General features: G+C 39.5%; 2 protein-coding genes across 3 annotated transcripts in view; one reads left to right on the top strand and one right to left on the bottom strand.

Annotated features, from left to right (window-relative positions):
• The window catches only part of LOC104474368 (DGAT1/2-independent enzyme synthesizing storage lipids), a 688,180-nt gene that overhangs the window by 64,514 nt on the left and 604,669 nt on the right, over positions 1–18,997 (top strand). The gene's annotated exons all lie outside the window — the stretch shown is intronic.
• The window catches only part of XKR4 (XK related 4), a 227,810-nt gene continuing 214,357 nt past the window's right edge, over positions 5,545–18,997 (bottom strand). The window contains exon 3 of the mRNA XM_086742339.1: positions 5,545–6,516. Coding sequence (XP_086598465.1) covers positions 5,570–6,516 — 947 coding nt within the window. The 3' untranslated portion in view covers positions 5,545–5,569. The remainder of the gene's footprint in view (positions 6,517–18,997) is intronic.

The following is an 18,997-nucleotide window of genomic DNA, read 5'->3' as shown; positions in this document are numbered from 1 at the left end:
CACTGGAAATGACTGGTTTCATAGACATTTTTCTAAGTCTCCTTAAAAGGATCATGAAACAGCAACTCAGTGAAAATAGGTATATTCTTAAATGTTTCAACTAAAAAGGAAAGAAGAAGAAATGTTTTGATTCATGTTGAGTTAGCACCAAATTTAGAGTATGAATTTCTGGTTGAGCCAAGTGACATTCAGGCTTTTTGGTATGAAGTAGATCTCCAGCTGACTTCAGTTAGGAGCTAGAAAGTGAAGACTTTCACTACCATTGTCTGAATTCAGGCAATTATTCACTAAAGACCCGGCACCTGTTTTTCTCATATTCACATCAGTGTAACTGTGAATAAATCCCACCAAACACCTGCACTGAGTTCACCATGGAAAAGCTAGTGGTCCTGGGGACCCCTCAGGTGTTAAAGAAAGCTTTGCAAGTGATCTGTAGACCAGTGACACTTTTCCCCTAATCTACATGAGCAAGGCTTTATGAGGTCATCCCTATCTCTCCTGTAATGAAATCTGCTCATACCAGATGTGAGAAATCATCTCGGAAGCAGATCACTCAGCAATTTGCAGCCAAGTTAAAATGATGACGGAATGTGAATCGCAGTAATCTGTTACAGGTTTTTTTAGTTCCCACATTTTAAAGAATCTGTTCTCATTTTGCACTTTATCTGTTTTATCAGAATAAAGAGGAATGGATTCAATGCTGTAATGAAAAGACATAGTTCTATAAACAATCAAGGGAGGGTTTCATAACGTAATGTCTCTGGTATATAGATGGCTGTTTGCCACTTACTCCATTTGGCTTTCTGCTGAAAGCACGGGCTTCATGCGAGCTAGTCTAATTGCTACAATTAGCAAAATTAAATGGCTTATTGTGTATTTAGACAATTCTTCCCACATTCCGCATTGTTATGCTACAGAATTAGTAATTACAGTGTTGGGCTTGTAAATTCATGGACACGTGTTGTGATTATTTTCATCATGCAGCCCTTGTGGGACGCAACCTAAATAAGCTTGTTTAGATGGATGCACAAATACAATTTACTCTGCTTCCCACCATGCACAGGAGCAAGAGAGGCAGCAGTAGGACCCCAGCAATCAGCTGGAGTCTGTTCCTTGGCATTGTGCAGGCAGTGCAGGGGGTGCAGAGTAAATCACAGCATCTTAGTCACTCAGGATTGCACGACTTCAGGTATGGAGCGGAGAAAGGGCAGTGGCTTTGGGAGCTGGCAAGGCCAACTAAAACAGCACCACTTTTGAGGTTCTCAAGGAGTTGTATGAACAAATCACAAACACTTCAAAATTGCTTAATTTGGGTTCTAAAAAAACCAATATGCTAGTTGCAAATATTTGCTGGCCAATAAAAAGTAAATGAAGATATTGTGTGATTGGGAGTCCCTTTCCAAATAAAGTAGCACTTGTACTTTTAGTACCACTCATGAATTGCTCTTTTGGGGAGATAGTGATATATTGTCTAGACTACCATATGTTTTAAACAAATTTGGGTTTAATAGCTATTCGCCATTTATTAAAAATTGCAGCTCCAATAAAATTTTAATTTACCTCCTCTGCAAAATCAGGCAGTCTAGAATTTAATTTTGAAACGAAAATTTTCTCCAATGTTATACAAATTAATTAATAGAAAATTTGTTGATTTGCCAATGAAAACTGTGTTTAGATGCCCTCATGCCCACATAACCCAAGCATAGAAACATTGTTCACAAGAAGCATATTTAAATTGATGTAAACAAAAGTGGAAATGAGTTTTTTCATCATTAAATCTGCAGGAAAAAAAGTATTGCACATATTTCCAAATAATTATTTTTTTTAAAAAAGTTTACCCTATTATAGAACAAATAACTTTTCTTTTAAAATAAGACAAAAAGTTTTATCTTACATTTTCTTATATGTTTTCTGAATGAACATGAGTATGCATTACTTCTCCTTTATCTAATTAGAGTCGTGAATACTACTTAAATTGTCTTTTCTGTAACATACAAATTCACAACTCTCAGAATTTTAGGACCAAGTTTTTAACCATAGAAGTTACCATTAAATCTGCTGGCGAGTTTGGTTCATTATAACAATGCTTACATAACTCTTACTTCTAACAAAGAGATGTGATTGCTTTTCTTTACCAGAATTATGAACTTTTTAAAAATTTTGCTGTATTCTGGAAAGAAATTTAAAAGACCTGATTTTTTTCATTATTTCAAAAGCAGAAGTTAATTTATTTTACAATTTTTTTTTTGCTATTGCTGTCTTAGTTGAACTTTATTGATTTTAAAACTGTCTGTGGTAAAAAGAATAGTGCATATTGATTATTAACTGTCCATAAGGCCCTTGTGGAAGTTCAATGTGGATTATGTTTAATCTTGACAAGTTTTATAAAAAATTCTTACAGCTTTTAATGCAACTGTTCACAGCAAAGCAAATTAAGAAACTGTCTGTGTAGTCCTCTGAGCGTTATGATTTCAATAGCCATCCTATTCTCAGTGCAAGTATCACTGTACGTAATGTAACAAAGCAAGATTTTGGAGAGCAGATTTTGACCCAGTATAAAATGACTTCTCCCCCGTCCTCAAAGAGCTGGATTGAATTCTGAAGACAAGCTGTATATACGTACTGCCACTTATGGCACTGCGCACTCAGACCCTGCAGCAGTTTGCTTAAGATAAATTTACAAAAATTTTAATTTAAAAAAATTAAAATGCTGGGAGAGTGAAGAAATTAAATGCTAGATATTAAAAATTACATGGATAAATAATGCCTCTATGTTCCTTCCTTCCAAAACCAAACAAGAGCAAATCAAACAAACTCACTCCAAACCTTCCTCAGACACCTTGCAATGCAAGCACTGGTCCAGACTATCACCCTTTAAATTCTGTACAAAGCAAAGTTTCTTCAATTCTATAAGCCTGGACCAAAAAGCCTGAGAGTGCTGCCCGCTGTGCCACATTCATGTCAAAACTTTTGAGTTGTTAAAGCAGCAGAAAACATGTGGAACTGTTTCCAGAAGAAACCCTCACATCTTGGATTACAGAGTTTATCTTTTGCTTTGTTGTAAAGAAAACCAGCAATTCCCTTGTGTGGGATTCTGGAGTGAAGGCTCTACTGAATTTGACAGGACACAGGACTTGCTCCCAAAATCTTTTTTTAGCTGTTCTTGCAGTGGTATATTTTTCTGACAAAATACAAGTGCTTTTCTCTGAATAATCGGCTGTATCTCCATGGAAGGAAGGACAATAACTTTGTACAAAGCTTCAGGTTTGGACTATCAAAGAATTATTTTATTTAAAAAATTATTATAGAGGCAGTTGGCCACTGCTTAATTTGAAAATACTTAAGAAACCCTTGAAGCACGGGTGTTTTCTGATCTGTGTAAAGTTCCCTCTGACTTGCAGATTCCTGCACTTTCACAGATGTTTTTGTTGTGAGGAACTCGCCCCAGCAAAGAACAACAGGTATCGAACATTTCACTAATAAAAAAAGTCAGCGTTAAAAATGGCTAATTGAATGCATACAAATAAACATCGGCTGTGCAACCTCGGCCATTTGATAGTAAAAATACCAGTAACAGGAAAGATTAAATTTGACCCAGCAACATATACAGCAGTGATTACACTGGATATACCTGACAGTGAAGATAACAATACCAATCATCAGGTCTTCTCCATCCTGACAATGCCATTTACAACAGTAACTCTTCAGTTCTGCTTCTCTCTCCTAAAACGGATGGAAATAGTTATAGCACGTTGTTTCTTATGGAATCGCTTGGTGTCTTTACAAGCCACTTACACCTGAAGCAGGATCCATGGTTTATGGAGTATTCTAAAAGTACCCATGTAGGCTTTCATATGGCATTACACTGCAAAAAAAAATCCATAATGTGTGAAAACCAGGTTTATATCAACCTGCAGAAGCTAGTTGATAAAATTCATGGACCAATTCTTAAAATCTAAGCTATAAAGAAAATGAAATGTATTAAAAGATTTGAGGTTTATAAAAAGTAACCTTTTTATACCGTATTTTTACTTTACAAAAATATTGAAATAATTCATGAGTTTTTCACTCTGCACCAGCTTTAAAAAAAATACTATCAAATTTTGACTTGCACCTTTAATGCATCTGAAAGCACCATCAGGGGATACTTTTAACAGAAAAAAGGATACCATAGACTAGATTTAGGGAGGTATTTAAAACCCAAAAGCTTGCAGCAAAAGCACTCTATTACAAGAGATTCAACATAATTTTTAGACGTATCTGGACACAAGTCTTCAACAGGCAGAAGAGTATCTTCCACATAACTTGGTTATATTATACTTCAGTGAATATACTTACTAAGAGGTGGCTGAAAGCCTTTACAAGACATCACTTTCACCTTGGGTGGGAAAAATCAGAGCTGTCTCTACACGTTGAGAACTTGATTGGTCTTTCCTGCTTCTTGTTCTGGTAGGGCTCGTGCCACTCGTTATCTGTCCCTCAGGCAATATCAACCTTGCAGTTATACAATGTTTGGCACTAGAAGGGTATGGCATGTCACAGTCTCTTGTCACCCCTGCATACATTCACATACTGAATCATGCATTCTCAGTCCTGAAACAGAGAAGTTTCAGTGTGTTCATCTCCTTGTAGTTTCTTCCGAAATATCCGAATGGGGTCCTCCAAAAAGTTTAGAATACGAAAACTATACTTCCCTGTTCTTTTACACATATGTATATATATATTTTTTTTTGCAAATTGAACACTGAATCATGATTATCATTTAATTTACATCACTACGTGCTAGAGCTCCTTATTTCTCCTGAAAACCAGAATTGAGCTGCATAGGATTTTTGTTGAAAATAACATAAGGAACTTAAATTGCCTTTAAAAAGACTTTGAAATTCTGCAGAAAACAAACAGTTTTGGTGGTATTAATGTTTATGACCTAATTAATCAGAATTTAGCTTATTTTCCATTGACAGCCTTACAAACATGACGATGTATCTTTTTAATTAAGAACTATTTTGCAAACCTATTCTACCTGAATGGTTGATTTATGGGAGTGTTGAAGACTACTGTGCTCCTATTTTTTCCTCAGAAAACAGTTTTCATAACAGCAACATTGAGTGCTACAGTTTTATTTTTCAAAAGGGTTTTTTTTTTGTTTGTTTTTGCTGTTGATTATATGAATATCAATCATTTGTTTCTAAAATAAAATGCACTACTGGCTAAAGTTGAAAGCTCTGGTCAGAGCCTTCCTATCAGTTTGTAAGTACTGTGCAGTCGGAGTTTCATAGCAGCAAGGAGTCATGGGTGAGTTTCCCCAGCTGAAGTAACTGATCTGTATGCGTGGGTCAGGGTTTGGGGGTTTTTGAGGCTTTCAGGTGATGCTGCTGTATCAGTGTCCTGCAGACAGACAGACTGCACACAGTGGATCAAATGATAATCATGATGATAGCCAGACTAAGAACACTACAGCTTGCTGCTCTACTTGTAGTATGCAGTTCAGTTATTCCTACAGCCCTACTGTCAACCCTTACTTTGGACTGTAACGTCAGAGCTTCTTCAAGTTGTGTTTTTGTTTTGTTTACAATGTGGTTTCATATTCCAAGCGCTCCTGGATAAGAGCATCATCTTTATACTGTAGCCGTGGAGGAGCAGGGGAACATTCAAATGCTAAGATCGCCTTCCTCAGGCTCCTGTCCAACACGTGTCTCTCCCACGCTGGGTACCTGTTCCTGAACAGATCGATTTTAATGACAGACTCCTCAATCCTTGGTGGCCGGGATGAAGGTGTGGATGGTGCGGTGGGTCTCACCTGAAATACAGGCACACACCCATCCCTCTCCGCAAATTTTTGATCCCGCTCACTTGTGACACTCCGGTTGTTGGAGATGGACCGTAGAGTGTTTGTTGCCACTTCTGGGGGTAGGGTGAAGGCAGCAGCAGGGTCCTCACAAGCACAGCTTGGTGACTGCCCAAACCTTGGTCCGTTGGGGTGAAAGAAGGCATAGTACATTAGCATAAAAACAATGCCTGTTAAAAAGCTGCTGAACACTACACACAGTGCTGGTATGGCAAATGCATCAGAGATTGGTGGGGCCTTATACAGATACCAGAGAGCACTCAAGGCGGTGTTTTCTAAAAGGATCACAAAATAGTAAATGAAAAGCCTACAGCGTGTCCTTCCTTCCTTGACATTGAACCAGCTGAAGATATAGATTATCCCAACAACCATGTCGAAAACTATCTCCTCCCATTTAGTGATGCAGAACTCTGTCTCGCAGTGGACAATCCAGAAGGTCATGATGCACCAGTGCAGCACGATGAAGATCCCAAAGTACAGCTGGAAAACCGAGGCAAACAGAGCAAAAGTAATAACCCTTGCTGCAATTGTGAAGAAATGCCAGCAAAACTGGATTATAACAGCCATATAACTGATGGGTTTCTTGTCATCACGGGAGTCACGGAGGGCCTTTTGGTAGGAAGCCAAGGCCCAAGCCAGGGATACAAGAGATGCTGCAGCAGTAAGACCTAGGAGGAAACAGGAGATGCAGTTAAGGCGTAATTAGTATATCAGCACTTAGTTGAAACTGGTTAGACTGTTGCTTCTTTAAATGTGCTCTTCAGCACTCACATAATAAAACCTCATACTTTTCCTTTAGCTCAGCCAGCACTGAGAAATGGACCTCTACTGCTGAAATTTCATTCCTCTTACGAGCACACTGGCATGTTGGCTACACACGAACAAGAGTGGCCAGCAAACTGCACTCTGAAATGATTCGCTAGCAATTTTTATCTTTGAAACATATCCATTAATTCACAACTTTGAGCAAGCTGGGTATAGGTGTCTTGGTCAGCTGAGTGACTTAACAGGACCCACTGCCGTTACTGTTTTAAATAAAGAATATGAATGTTTCAGTTTTGATAAATCATTAAAGAAGCTTAATATCAAGAAACCAAGTCTTTATAACTAAAATACCAGCATTGTATACATATAAACTAAATCATTTACAATGTAAGCATGAATCTACATTTTAAAAATAAGTTAATGTAACTCTTGTTACATCAAAGTTTAAACTAACTGCCTTACTCCTGCTGAGGGAAAAATACTGCCCATGTTGACAGCTACACTACTTTTAAACAGAATTTTAATAAGTAGGAAATGTCAAAACTTAATTTTCTTCCAGTTGGAAAAGAAATTAATTTTAGAAATGCTGGAATTTTCTACTGAATCAGAATTCTGAGTATAGATGCTTCTAAAGTAGGGCGTTATGACTTAATGTTCATAGAGCCATTCTGTCTCCCATATATCATAGAATTGCCTATTTATAAGGCCCTAAACTATAATTTTTCTGGAAAACCTGTCAAATATTTTTCACAAGAATAACTGAATATACAATTATTTTTTCATGAGATTTTCAAACATTATTTTTGTGAAAATAATTCCTATTCACTTGAAAATACAAAAGCTGTAAACCAATTTTTTTTAAAAAACCGTTCTGTGCTTATTTTGAATGTGTCTTGTTCTTTTTTCCTCAAGTGAGTTTGATTGTTGTCGGTGGTAAACTAAAAAAAAAAAGTTGCTTTGCAACTCAATCTAGTTTTTAAACTGATGTTTTACTTACTAATGTGTTACTTACTAATGTGTTACTAATATTTTCAAGGCCAGGTTGGACGGGGCTCTGAGCAACCTGATCTGGTTGGAGATGTCCCTGTTCCTTGCAGGGGGGTTGGAGTAGATGACCTTTAAACCCCTTCCAACCCAAACTATTCTATGATTCTACGACTTCTATATACTACCAGAAAGATACCTTACACTCCCATTTAAGAAGTGATATAGTTCAGCATAACTAGTCAAATGCTTAACACTTACATAGCATTCTGTTAGAAATGAATGATAATTCTTCTTTACTTTAAATAGAAGATAAATTTTTATTTACTTACGACTAATATCAAGCTGCTTTGGATGGAAATGGGAATTCAATTGAAATGCAAAACCCCAGCCTTTTAAGTGTATTTATTATTTAAATAAAATGGCAATAAATGTGTTGTATATAGAGGAAAAATATATCAAGCATTTTACACTTAAAACTCATTTATTACCAAAGCAAATTTTAAATACAGTTAATGAATGAATTAATAAGTCTCAGCATCCCAGACTGAGAATTTATTCATAGACCATTTAAAGATAATGATGCTTCAGCTTACTCTATTTCTAAGCAGTTCTTTAACTTTGAACTAGTTACTGACATAAATCAAACTGAAATGAAGAAAACATTTATTTTGTCTGCTGTTAAAAGCTGTTTAATCATTTCAACAACCTTTGATTCTGGATGCATAGACAACATTCCTCTTCCCTGCTCAACAGCTTTCTTTAGAACCCAACCATGAAGAATATCTTACTTAAATATTAGAAATTTTATGCAATTTTTTTTTTTAATTGCAAGTGGTAAATTTAGGCCTAAATACATGTTTTTGTTCATTTTTAAAAAAAATCTATTTAGGCAATCCACCTCGCTTAACACTCTAAGATCTTGCTCAGTAAGTTGTATAGAGCAATTTATTGCTTTCTGGAGGGATTGTGCTTGCCAGTGTTTCTCCCTCAGTCAGTGGCAGGGTGCTCATTATGTTGTGAGCTCCCAAGAATCCATGAATTTAAGAAATCTTTGTTTTAAAAATAATTTTAAAAATCAGCTGAAACTTAGGATTCCATGGAGAATTTTTAATAAAACTTCAACATTTTTCTTCCCATGCAGATGCCTGGATATCAAAGCACCAGTGTTACTTCTGGAATCCTCCTTCACGGAGGGAATAAGCTATCAGCAATGGAGACAGGAAGGAGATATAGTATAAATTGTTATTTTCATTTCTGACATGTATATTTGCTTTTCACGATGGGTTGCTTTTCAGTGACCATTATCTCTAGAGACAACACTAACAGCTGAAAATGCAAGTTCTCATTTTCCTGTAAGAATGCTTTAAGTATTGAAAAACCACTATTCATTTCCCTTACAAAATGAAAAAGGTAAAGGTAGATGAATAGGATAAAGGATAAGAGAATCTTTCAATACAAATGAGCCACTCTGAGCAAGAGCTCAAAAATAGCATTATCAGCACAGGAAAGAATAATGTGAGAGAGAAAACCATGTATTTTCTTTGCAAATCTGACTTTAATGACCTCACACACTCCCCCAGAGGTTTGTAGAGATATCATCAGGTTTGCATTAGGAGGTGTAAAATCATTCAATAATGCACACAGACTGTTACAGACAAAATGTTAAAATTCATAGGAATTTCCAGTGTTCTAATGCTAATTAATTCGTAGTCATTGTCTGGGACAGAAAGAAGTAAGTACAATAGCAATGTAATTCTGTTATTTAATTAGTCATTAATATGGAAACATCCTTTGCATTTACAGGACAAACTCAGGGATACTGGCATAAAGGAGAGAAAAGGAGACAAGGGAATGTACAAAAGGGAAGAACTGCCAGTTAAAGCATTATGTATCTACTCTTGTGCTATTGACAATGGTGCTAGGGATATAGAAAGAAGATAAGGCTAAATGCTTCATAGGCACCATCCATTTTTTCTTTATAGATAAGACGAAGCACTAAAGAAGTATTAAAAGTATAATTAATAATGAGAGCAATAATGTAAAAGTGATGCAAATGGTAGCTTGCTAATAAAGAAATGTCACTGTATAAATAATTCACCAGGAATGGCTAGAAATAAAGTGAATGAGCCAGCAATGTGTGCTCAAAGCCCAGAAAGCCAACCGCATCCTGGGCTGCATCAAAAGAAGCGTGGCAAGCAGGTTGAGGGAGGTGATTTTCCCCTTCTGCTCCACTTTTGTGAGACCCCACCTGCAGTAATGCATCCAGCTCTGGAGCCCGCAGGATAAAGACATGGATCGGTTGGAGCAAGTGCAGAGGAGAGCCACAAAGATGACCAGAGGGCTGGAGCACCTCTCCTATGAGGACAGGCTGAGAGAGTTGGGGCTGTTCAGCCTGGAGAAGAGAAGGCTCCGGGGAGACCCTATAGCTGCCTTCTGGTACCTAAAGGGGGCTTATAAGAAGGATGGGGAGAGACTCTTCAGCAGGGCCTGTTATGGCAGGACAAGGGGTAATGGTTTTAAAATAGAGGGAGGTAGATTTATACCGAACATAAGGAAAAAATTGTGTACAATAAGGGTGGTGGAATACTGGAACAGGTTGCCCAGAGAGGTAGTAGATGGAAACTTTCAAGGCCAGGTTGGACAGGGGTCTGAGCAACCCGATCTAGTCGAAGATGTCCCTGCTCCTTGCAGGGGAGTTGGACTAGATGACCTTTGAAGGCCCCTTCCAGTCCAAACTACTCTATGTTCTGTGATTCTTTGATTATATGAAATATTGGAGCACTGAATGGCTAATTCATTAATTAGAACATATCGATACATTTGCCAAGTGCATGTTTGTAAAAACCTCTTTAGCCATATTTCAAAATAAGAACTAAAGTAAATTTCTATTGCTAGGAAAACAAAACTTTACAGGCAATAACACAACACCAAGGAAAAAGAATAGAATGTCCTATAGACCTAATGGAAAACAAATAATTTGTAACAATGCAGGCACTTTAACTTCTGCAGTCAGGAAGGTTTATTTGCTATTCAGAAATGAACAGAGAAAATTGGACTGTGACCTGTGGAGCCACCGTTCATGAAGAACAAGCACTAGCGTTCCAGCTTGCTCAGCTGCAGCCTCCACACTGACTCTTGGGGCACTGCAGCAGCTTTCTGGTGTCTTTGCCAGTCTTGTATATCAAAGTCTTGTATTTAAGGTCTTCATCTTGAAAATTAGGATTAACTAGCCACTCTCAGTGAATATATATATAAAAAAATATATATATATGTTCATCTGTTACAGACTGTTAAAAGTCCAGGAAAGCAGGAATGCTGTAAAATGGCCTTGGGAGACATGAAAGCATATTCCTATTTCTTTTTTTTTCTAAAGCTGAACCTTCAACTTTTTTTTTCTGCAGCATATGATTTGGTCTCTAAAGTTCTGTCCTGAAAAGGAAAGAAATATAGGCTTTGCACAAGAAAAAGATCACTTCATATATTGCATCAGGCAAATGATGCTTTTGTTTGTTTCTAAGACAGACACCTGAAAGATTTTGAATAGCAATTAGTCGGCAGTGTATCAACCCACGTCCAGCCTTCGTCATTTAGCCCATTGACAATAGTCCCAAATAATGCATTGTATCAGGACAGCTTTCTGTCAGGAACTAATTAGAAACTATTTTGAGTGAAAAATATAATTTAACCTCTTTTATTCTGTTAACAGTTTGCATTACTTAATTATATTATTTGTATAAAGGAATGACAACTTTGTAATGACAGATGAGATTCAGATGTCCTTAAGATAGTGCACTTCCTCCTTGAAAACAAATAACAGAATTGCCTTGATTGAATTATAATTTTAACTTCCTTCCCTGGAAATGATTCATTTCTCCATATATAAGAGATGTTCTTGCATTTTATAGAGTGTGGCATATCTGTACTGATACTTTATACTGCAACAAGCTACAGCTCATTAAAGACAAGATAAAAAAATCACAAACATGACTTTCACAAGTGAAAGCAAACATGTTTGAGGGAAAAAAACTGTATACAGAGATGGATATGTTCACAAATATAATATTATTTCAGGGAGACAAGCTCAAATAGCTACAGGAGAGCTGATGAAGTTCTTCTCAACCATATTTGTGAGAAATCTGACTGAAATGTTAATGAGTAACCCAAACAGAATTGCTCACAACAGATAAGGGTTTTCCATATTATACCTCTGCTTGGCAATGTACAACTTAATTGTATCCTGCTGACACCTCTGCCTTTGTATTATGTTTCCCCAAAACGCACAGTTTATCTAACTTTGAGGAAAGCAATTCAAGGTCTAAGCAGTGTGTATGATTTACTAGTTTGTATTTGTCTCCCACTACCACAATATAATCTTTAGACTGGGGTGTAACTGAAAAAAATACGAGTCTCATTCTCACAGTAATTTTATTTTACTCCTGATTTGTACTTGAGAGAGTAAAGGCATATTCAGATCCATAAACTGCTGGGTTTTTTTTTTCTAATCACATTAGTCTGTAAGTCAGATACAGAATAAGTACAGAACACCTCAGGTCAGCTAAAAACTCTATAAATGAATGAACTGATCAGAGAAAGTGCTCCTTGACATTCAACCCAACTTCAGAAATCAAACTCCTGTCGCTTCTATCTCTGCTTCATCCTCCTTTTTATACTTGTACTCATAATTTCCAGGTGTAAATTCATGTAAAAGCAGGCATACCAAACGCAGAAGGATATCTGGGCACGACAACATTGCCTCGGATCTGGGACTGAGAAACATTTTTTAAGAAAGGCAATTTTTATGAGCTTCCTACCCAGCTGGAGAAGTATCCAAGCTTCCAGGTCCTTCTCTGAACCAAAGCCAAGCATGCCTAACATTCATAGTCCCTCTTATGGCCTTAATCCTGTAGGAAACACAAATGCATCCCTCCAGCTTCAGAAAAAGGCTTGCTGTATTTACACAGCTCTTGTCATGCTGCTCTGCAAGTATAGCCACAAGCCTGACGTTCACTTGGAGGCTTTGCAGGCAGCTTGGCAACAGTATGTGGTTTTCTACATACACTACATACACTAGTATGGCAATGCATGACGTGGTATACATACCGTGCTTCCACAAGCAGTGTAGTACACAAGATGCTTTGCATGCTTCAGGAGCTTTTGATCATGTCAGGGACTGCATGTCAAGGTTCTCAGTATGTGTTTAACGCTCATGGGTCTCATTCCCTGACTAGTACTGTGAGATGAAACCTTAAGACGAAGCTTACTTTTTAATGCTTTCCTATTATTTAAAGGGGTAACAACATAACCTCTAGCCCTCATCTGGGTTATTTCCTTCCTTGATGCCTACAGGGGACTTTTTTCTTCTTTCTTAGGGGCCACTAGATCTGATTGTGCCCAGATAGAAAAGGCACCTTACTGAAATATTTCACTTCTGTAGTCTGCTTAGACTGTTCGTTACTCACAAACACAGGAGTGATAGTGTCTGAGGATGTGTCTCTAGCAGTTCATATTTCCAGTGTTTGCCACAGGCTGCATTCACAACTGGGGATATTCAAGGCAATATAGATGGTTTAATAGGTCATCTGACAACATTTGGCTTAACTTTACCCCACTGTGTACTGGGGTGGGATAAAGTAGCGTAAGGTATGACAGGAACTCTTCCTTGTTGAAAGGTAAGTCAGATTTATGCCTCATATTACTTCTCCTAGGCATTATGTAATGCTTAGAGAAGATGCTAGCATATATAGGAATAATTTTTCCCATGATTCCTTTCAGCTGCTTTCTAGCAGCTCTTTCTAGCAGCTCTTCTGGTTAGACAGCTTCCAACTGTTTCTTTAATGTGGCTCTGCACAACAACTTACCTTTGCCTTGGAAGTCTAGAAAGATTATATATATTAAACAGTACTTTCATCCTTACTCGTTTTACCTACTGCTAATTTTTTTTTTTTACAGCAACAGTTTGGACTCTGCATAGAGGACCAAAGTCAACTGACAAAAGTTTGGCTTGTTGTATGTACCTTTAGCAGATTCTTAGGGTCTGTACCAGCCACCTGCCTAACGATTTGCACCTTGCTGCACTCAAGGTCATACCCACCATAGCAAATCTAACTGTTACACATACTGTTGAGATGCTTCTGCTGAGCAGCAATGCTGGTCATAGCTTTAAACAGGTCTACAGCTGAATGATGGTCATAATTTTATTTCAAGCTAACATCAAGAACAGTTTGTCTTTGCTTCTCCCCCAAATCAAACTAAGTATTTTACCCAAATTTTGTTATTACTATCTTAGAAGTCCTTTTGGAAACTTTGAATAAAACCTACTACAGATAAAGAAAGTCAACTTAGCATGCAGAGATCACAAGAACCATGAAAGCTGGATCTCTCTTGTCTTTCAAGAGACCATAGTCAGTAATTCAGGCCTCTCTTTCTTCACAGAGTGTTAATGATGAAAGGGTTTTGGTGCACAACAACCAAAAGCTCTGCTACCTTCTACTCAATATGTAAATGTAATTGACTCTTTAAAATACTTGAAGCCACACTGCCAGAATATGCAACCTAAGGCCAGTTACTAGCTGAGTGAGCATCCTGGATGATCTCTCCTCCTCCCTCAGAAGTGCATTTTCCTAATATTTGTTAGTTTCTTGTTCTACTAAAGATGTGTTATATTTAAAAATTACAGTTCAGGAGTCCTTATTAGCCACTAATCAAGTCCCTCACGAGCAGTAACAATTGTCAGGTACTCATATATGTCATGCAATCTGTATGCTGCCAGACTTGGCAAGACAGCATGAGATCATTTTGCCTGTTAGGAAGCTAAACTTAGACTTCTGTACTTTCATAGCTAGACTCTCTGCCTTTTGGGTAACTTGGTATCTTTATATTCCAGTGAAGCATGTGCAGCATAAACATATGCATTGGTTCCAGGCTCATTTCCATGATTTGTACATTTCTTTTTGGCAAAAAGCGCTTTCAGTGTCTTGGGGTTGCTGCAAGTAGCCTACAGTAATCAAGGGATTATCTGGAGGCTGCAGCAACCCCAAGCAAAACAAACCCCTGCCATTACTTCTTGAGGAGAATCAACATCATGATAGCACAACGATAAGCTAAAGATAGGGCACCATCTATGGGAGAAGGCTCCACCTTGCACTGCCTGGTCCAATGCACTGCACATGTGGACACCTTCCACAAAGCGAACGGCAGAAGCAGTAGCACTTCTCCCAACAGGAGAGAGAGAAAAAGATGTAGTCTACTAGACACATTAAAAATCCTTTTAAAACATAAATTTCTAGGCAATACCTTTCTGTTGATCCACATTTCTGTGATTTTACCTTTATTTTTCAATTGAGCTTTTACATGCTTTTCTTTATGCAACTTTTGGACAAAGTTTCTCTTGGTGTATTTCACTGATTCGGAGGAATCAGCCACACAGCATCCTTGGCTGCTAACAAGATCAACTGGACTTCTTTTACTGGAAAAATATTCATCAAGCAAAAACCAAAATGTACACAGTAAGTGTCATTTAGATTATTTTTTCTTTAGGAATATGCAACCTTTTTTAAAAAAAAGACATTGTACTTAGTCTACAACAGAGTATGAGCATCAATAGGGAGAAAACAAGCAATAGCGTTTGTTTCTTTCACACTGTTGTTGTGGTCACCTGTCCCAAGCTCTGCATGCCATCCTTCCCAGTTCACAGGGCAGTGGACTGCCAGACGCTGGGGGCCAGCTCGGGGCCGCCACGAGTGTGCACTGAGCCCATACATGTTAGGAAAGTAACATTTCAGAATAACAGCTCTCAGAGAAACAATAAAAAAAGCCAGAACTAAAACAGAACATGATTTGGAAACTAATCCGTTAAAGTGAAAACACGGTGGTGCTGGAAACAGTACTGGTTTCTTCATCAACTTTGCGTAAAACTGGTTTCTAACGTGCTGGGTGTCAGTTCCCATGTGCTGGCAGTGGGCAGGAGGACATGTGGGGCAGCCTTCATGAGGAGAGGCCAGGGGCTGCCCCATGTCAGACACAGCTGGTTCCAGACGGTTTCAGCCTGTTCCAGCCAGCACCAGCTGAGCCGCTGCAGGACACAGCTGAGCCCGTCAGCCAAGATGGCAGCGCATCTGGGAAAACATGGTTAAGAAAGGGCAAACCGGCCCAATAGGCAGAGGAGGGGGGAAAAGAAGAGTAAGCACAAGGGTGGGAGAAGGAGAAGGAGAAAGAAGGAGAAGGAGGAGGAAGAGGAGGAGGAGAAAGAAGGAGAAGGAGGAGGAGGAGGAGGAAGTTGTCCGGGTACCAGTGGGAGAGGGCCACAATGGAGCAGGTATTTCCCTGCGGCCTGTGAAGGACCACGGTGGAGCAGATATCCACCTTGCGGCCTGTGGATACTTCTTGAAGGAAACTGCAGCCTGTGGACAGCCTGCCCTGGAGGAGGTTTATCCTGAAAGAACTGTATCCCATGGGATGGAACCCATGCTGGAGCAGAGGAGAAGTGTGAGGACAAAGGAGGAGAAGAGACAAAGTGCTACAGACTGACAGCAACCCCTCATTTCTAGTCACCTGATGCTGCTCAGGGGGAGGAGGTAGAAGGGTCAGAAATGAGAGTGAAGTTGAGGCTGGTAAAAAGAGGATGAAGGGGGGAAGGTGTTGTTTTAATTTGTCTTTGTTTCTCACTATCCACATCTATTTTAGCTGTCAACAAATTACATTATTTTTATCACAGAATCATAGAATAGTTAGGGTTGGAAGGGACCATGTCGTAGTTCAGCCCCAATTGGACCAGACTACGCAGTCTCTCTCTCACTCCCCCGACCTTTCGAGAGAACAGGGAGAGAAAATATAAGGAAAAACGGCTCGAGGTTTGAGATAAGGACAGGGAAAAATCCTTAAAGTTACCGTCACGGGCAAAACAGACTCGACTTGGGGAAAACTATTCATTTATTACTACAAACAGCAGGATAATGAGACAGAGAACAAGATAACCTCCATCCACCCCTCCCTCTTCCCAAGCTTAACATTATCTCTACTACCTTCCCCCCCCAAGCGGCACAGGGGGGAAGAGGGAATGGGGGTTGTGGTCAGTTCATCACATGTTGTTTCACGCCGCTGCTTCATGGTTGGGGGGAAGAACTCCTCGCATTCCTCCCCTGCTCCATTGTGGGGTCCCACCCCTACGCCACAGTCCTTCATGGAACTGCTCCGGCGTGGGTCATCTCTTCCACGGGGTGCAGTCCCTCCTAGAACAGCTGTCCCAGCGGGCCCTCCACAGGCCCCAGCCGCCTTCAGGCATCCACCTCCCCCGGTGTGGGGTCCTTCACGGGCTCCAAGTGGATCTCTGCTCCTCCGTAGACCTCCATGGGCTGCAGGGGGACAACCTGCTCCACCATGGTCGTCACCACAGGCTGCAGGGGAATCTTGGCCAGCAGCCGCATTACTCCTCCCCCTCCTTCTTCACTGACCTTGGCGTCTGCAGCCGTTCCTCACAACAGGCTGGTAGATGTCTCTCAGGATCTTTTTTACATCTTATTCACTTCTCATCTCCTCTCCACTTCTTGCAGCCGGGCTGGACCGAGTCGGGCCCAGTCGGCCACCTGGCAAGAGGCCAGAGGGTGAGGCCTGCAAGGCCCATGAGGCTCGCGCCTCCCCCTCTGCGCCTCTGCCCCCGCTCAGCTTCTTCACATCTTCTCTTCTCTTCTTTTTTTTTTCTGTTTTCCCCTTCTTAAATACGTTACCGCAGAGGCGTTATCACGGAACATTCTGCTACCAATTGGCTTGGCCTTGGCCAGCAGCAGGTCCGCCCTAGGCCCGGCCGAGTCCACTGAACAAAGGGGAGCGACTTCTAGCAGTTTCCTACAGAAGCTACCACGTTAGGCCCCCCCCCTCACTAAACAAAACCACGACAGACCATTAAAAGTCATCTAGTCCAAGCCCCCTGCAAGGAGTAGGGACATCTCCAACCAGATCAGGTTGCTCAGAGCCCCATCCAGCCTGGCCTTGAATGTTTCCAGGGATGGGGCATCTACCACCTCTCTGGGCAACCTGTTCCAGTGTTTCCCCAAGCCGAGTCTATTTTGCCCTTGATGATAATTGATAAGGAATCCCCGTGTCTTTGTCCCAGTCCACATAGTTTTTCATCCTATTTTCTCCCTCTGTGTTGTTGAGGAGGGGGAGCAAGTGCAGTGTCCAGCTGCAATCCGAGGTCAATCCACCATATCTAGTGCCTCACTGCAATATATTTTTACATGCACAAACCATATGTGTGGTCATTAAAAAGCAACTTTTAGGCTTCAGGGGCCATTCTGCTTTTTCCAGGAATATTAAGAAAAAGACTTAATTGCATAGGGATACATAGAAACATACCTCAAACTTCTCTAAACCGTCCTTCCTCTGAGATGTGTCCTGCTGCCTGCTAAGATCCTACAAGACACTGGGCCCCTCAAAGAATGGATGTCTGAGAATATCAAAGCTGCTACATAATTTCCTGAGATTTAATTAGATGTGGGAGCAGAATGCACCTAATACCCAGGAGGAATGGAAAGTTACTACAGTAACAGTTTTTCTATGTCTGTAGAGAAAAGTATAAATTCTGGAAAAAGGAAGCACATATCAACATATCTTTGCCATAATTTAACAGAGTCACAAGAAATTTACTATCTTATCTTCTTTTTTTTTCAGTGAAACACGCACAAAATTCAATACTTCAGTGACATGTTTCATCAATATAGATAAATATTTAAAGTGAGATAGAACAGTAACAATCAGTCAGTGTACAATACAAGGCACAGAGCTACACCTCATGAACACTGAGTGAATCCCATACTTGTGTTAAAACAAGTGCATAAGAATTTGAAAGTTTCAAACAAGGGAGAGAACATCCTTCCAAGGGATAATTACCTTCACTTTAAAAAGGTACTTTTTTTTTTCCAATATGACTTTATCTACCTTTGGTTTTCAGCTACTAATTTGGCTGAAGTTCTGTAGAGTTCAAACAACTTCAGTGTAACATTTCATAGACCTTCAGAATTTTAAAAGCAAAGCCTTCCAGGACATCAGTTTTTCACTTAGAAGCCCTCAGGACCTTTGAAATAGCATAATGTCAGGATATCCTTAGAGATACAGTTTTCTTTCTTTGTTTCTTTCCTTTTTTTTTTTGAGGGGAGGGTATCTCCTTCCCTTCTCAATATGAAATGATATTCTAGAGATCAGGGTATAATCTACAAAGATAACTTGATGGTTAGTGGTATTTCCAAGCAGTTGTTTTTAAATGAATAGAACATATGTATGTCCAGTTACATAAAGATTAAACACTGGAAGAGAAGGAGACGAAGATTTTGAAAGTCCCATCATATATAGCCCTCAGAATGGCTTAAAGCATTATTACTGATAGCTCTAAGGCTCTTTATCATC

The sequence above is a fragment of the Chlamydotis macqueenii genome, chromosome 2 (genome assembly GCF_036417535.1).
Source record: "Chlamydotis macqueenii isolate bChlMac1 chromosome 2, bChlMac1.mat, whole genome shotgun sequence".
Lineage (NCBI taxonomy): Eukaryota > Metazoa > Chordata > Aves > Otidiformes > Otididae > Chlamydotis > Chlamydotis macqueenii.
This window is presented reverse-complemented; position numbering and strand designations above follow the sequence as displayed.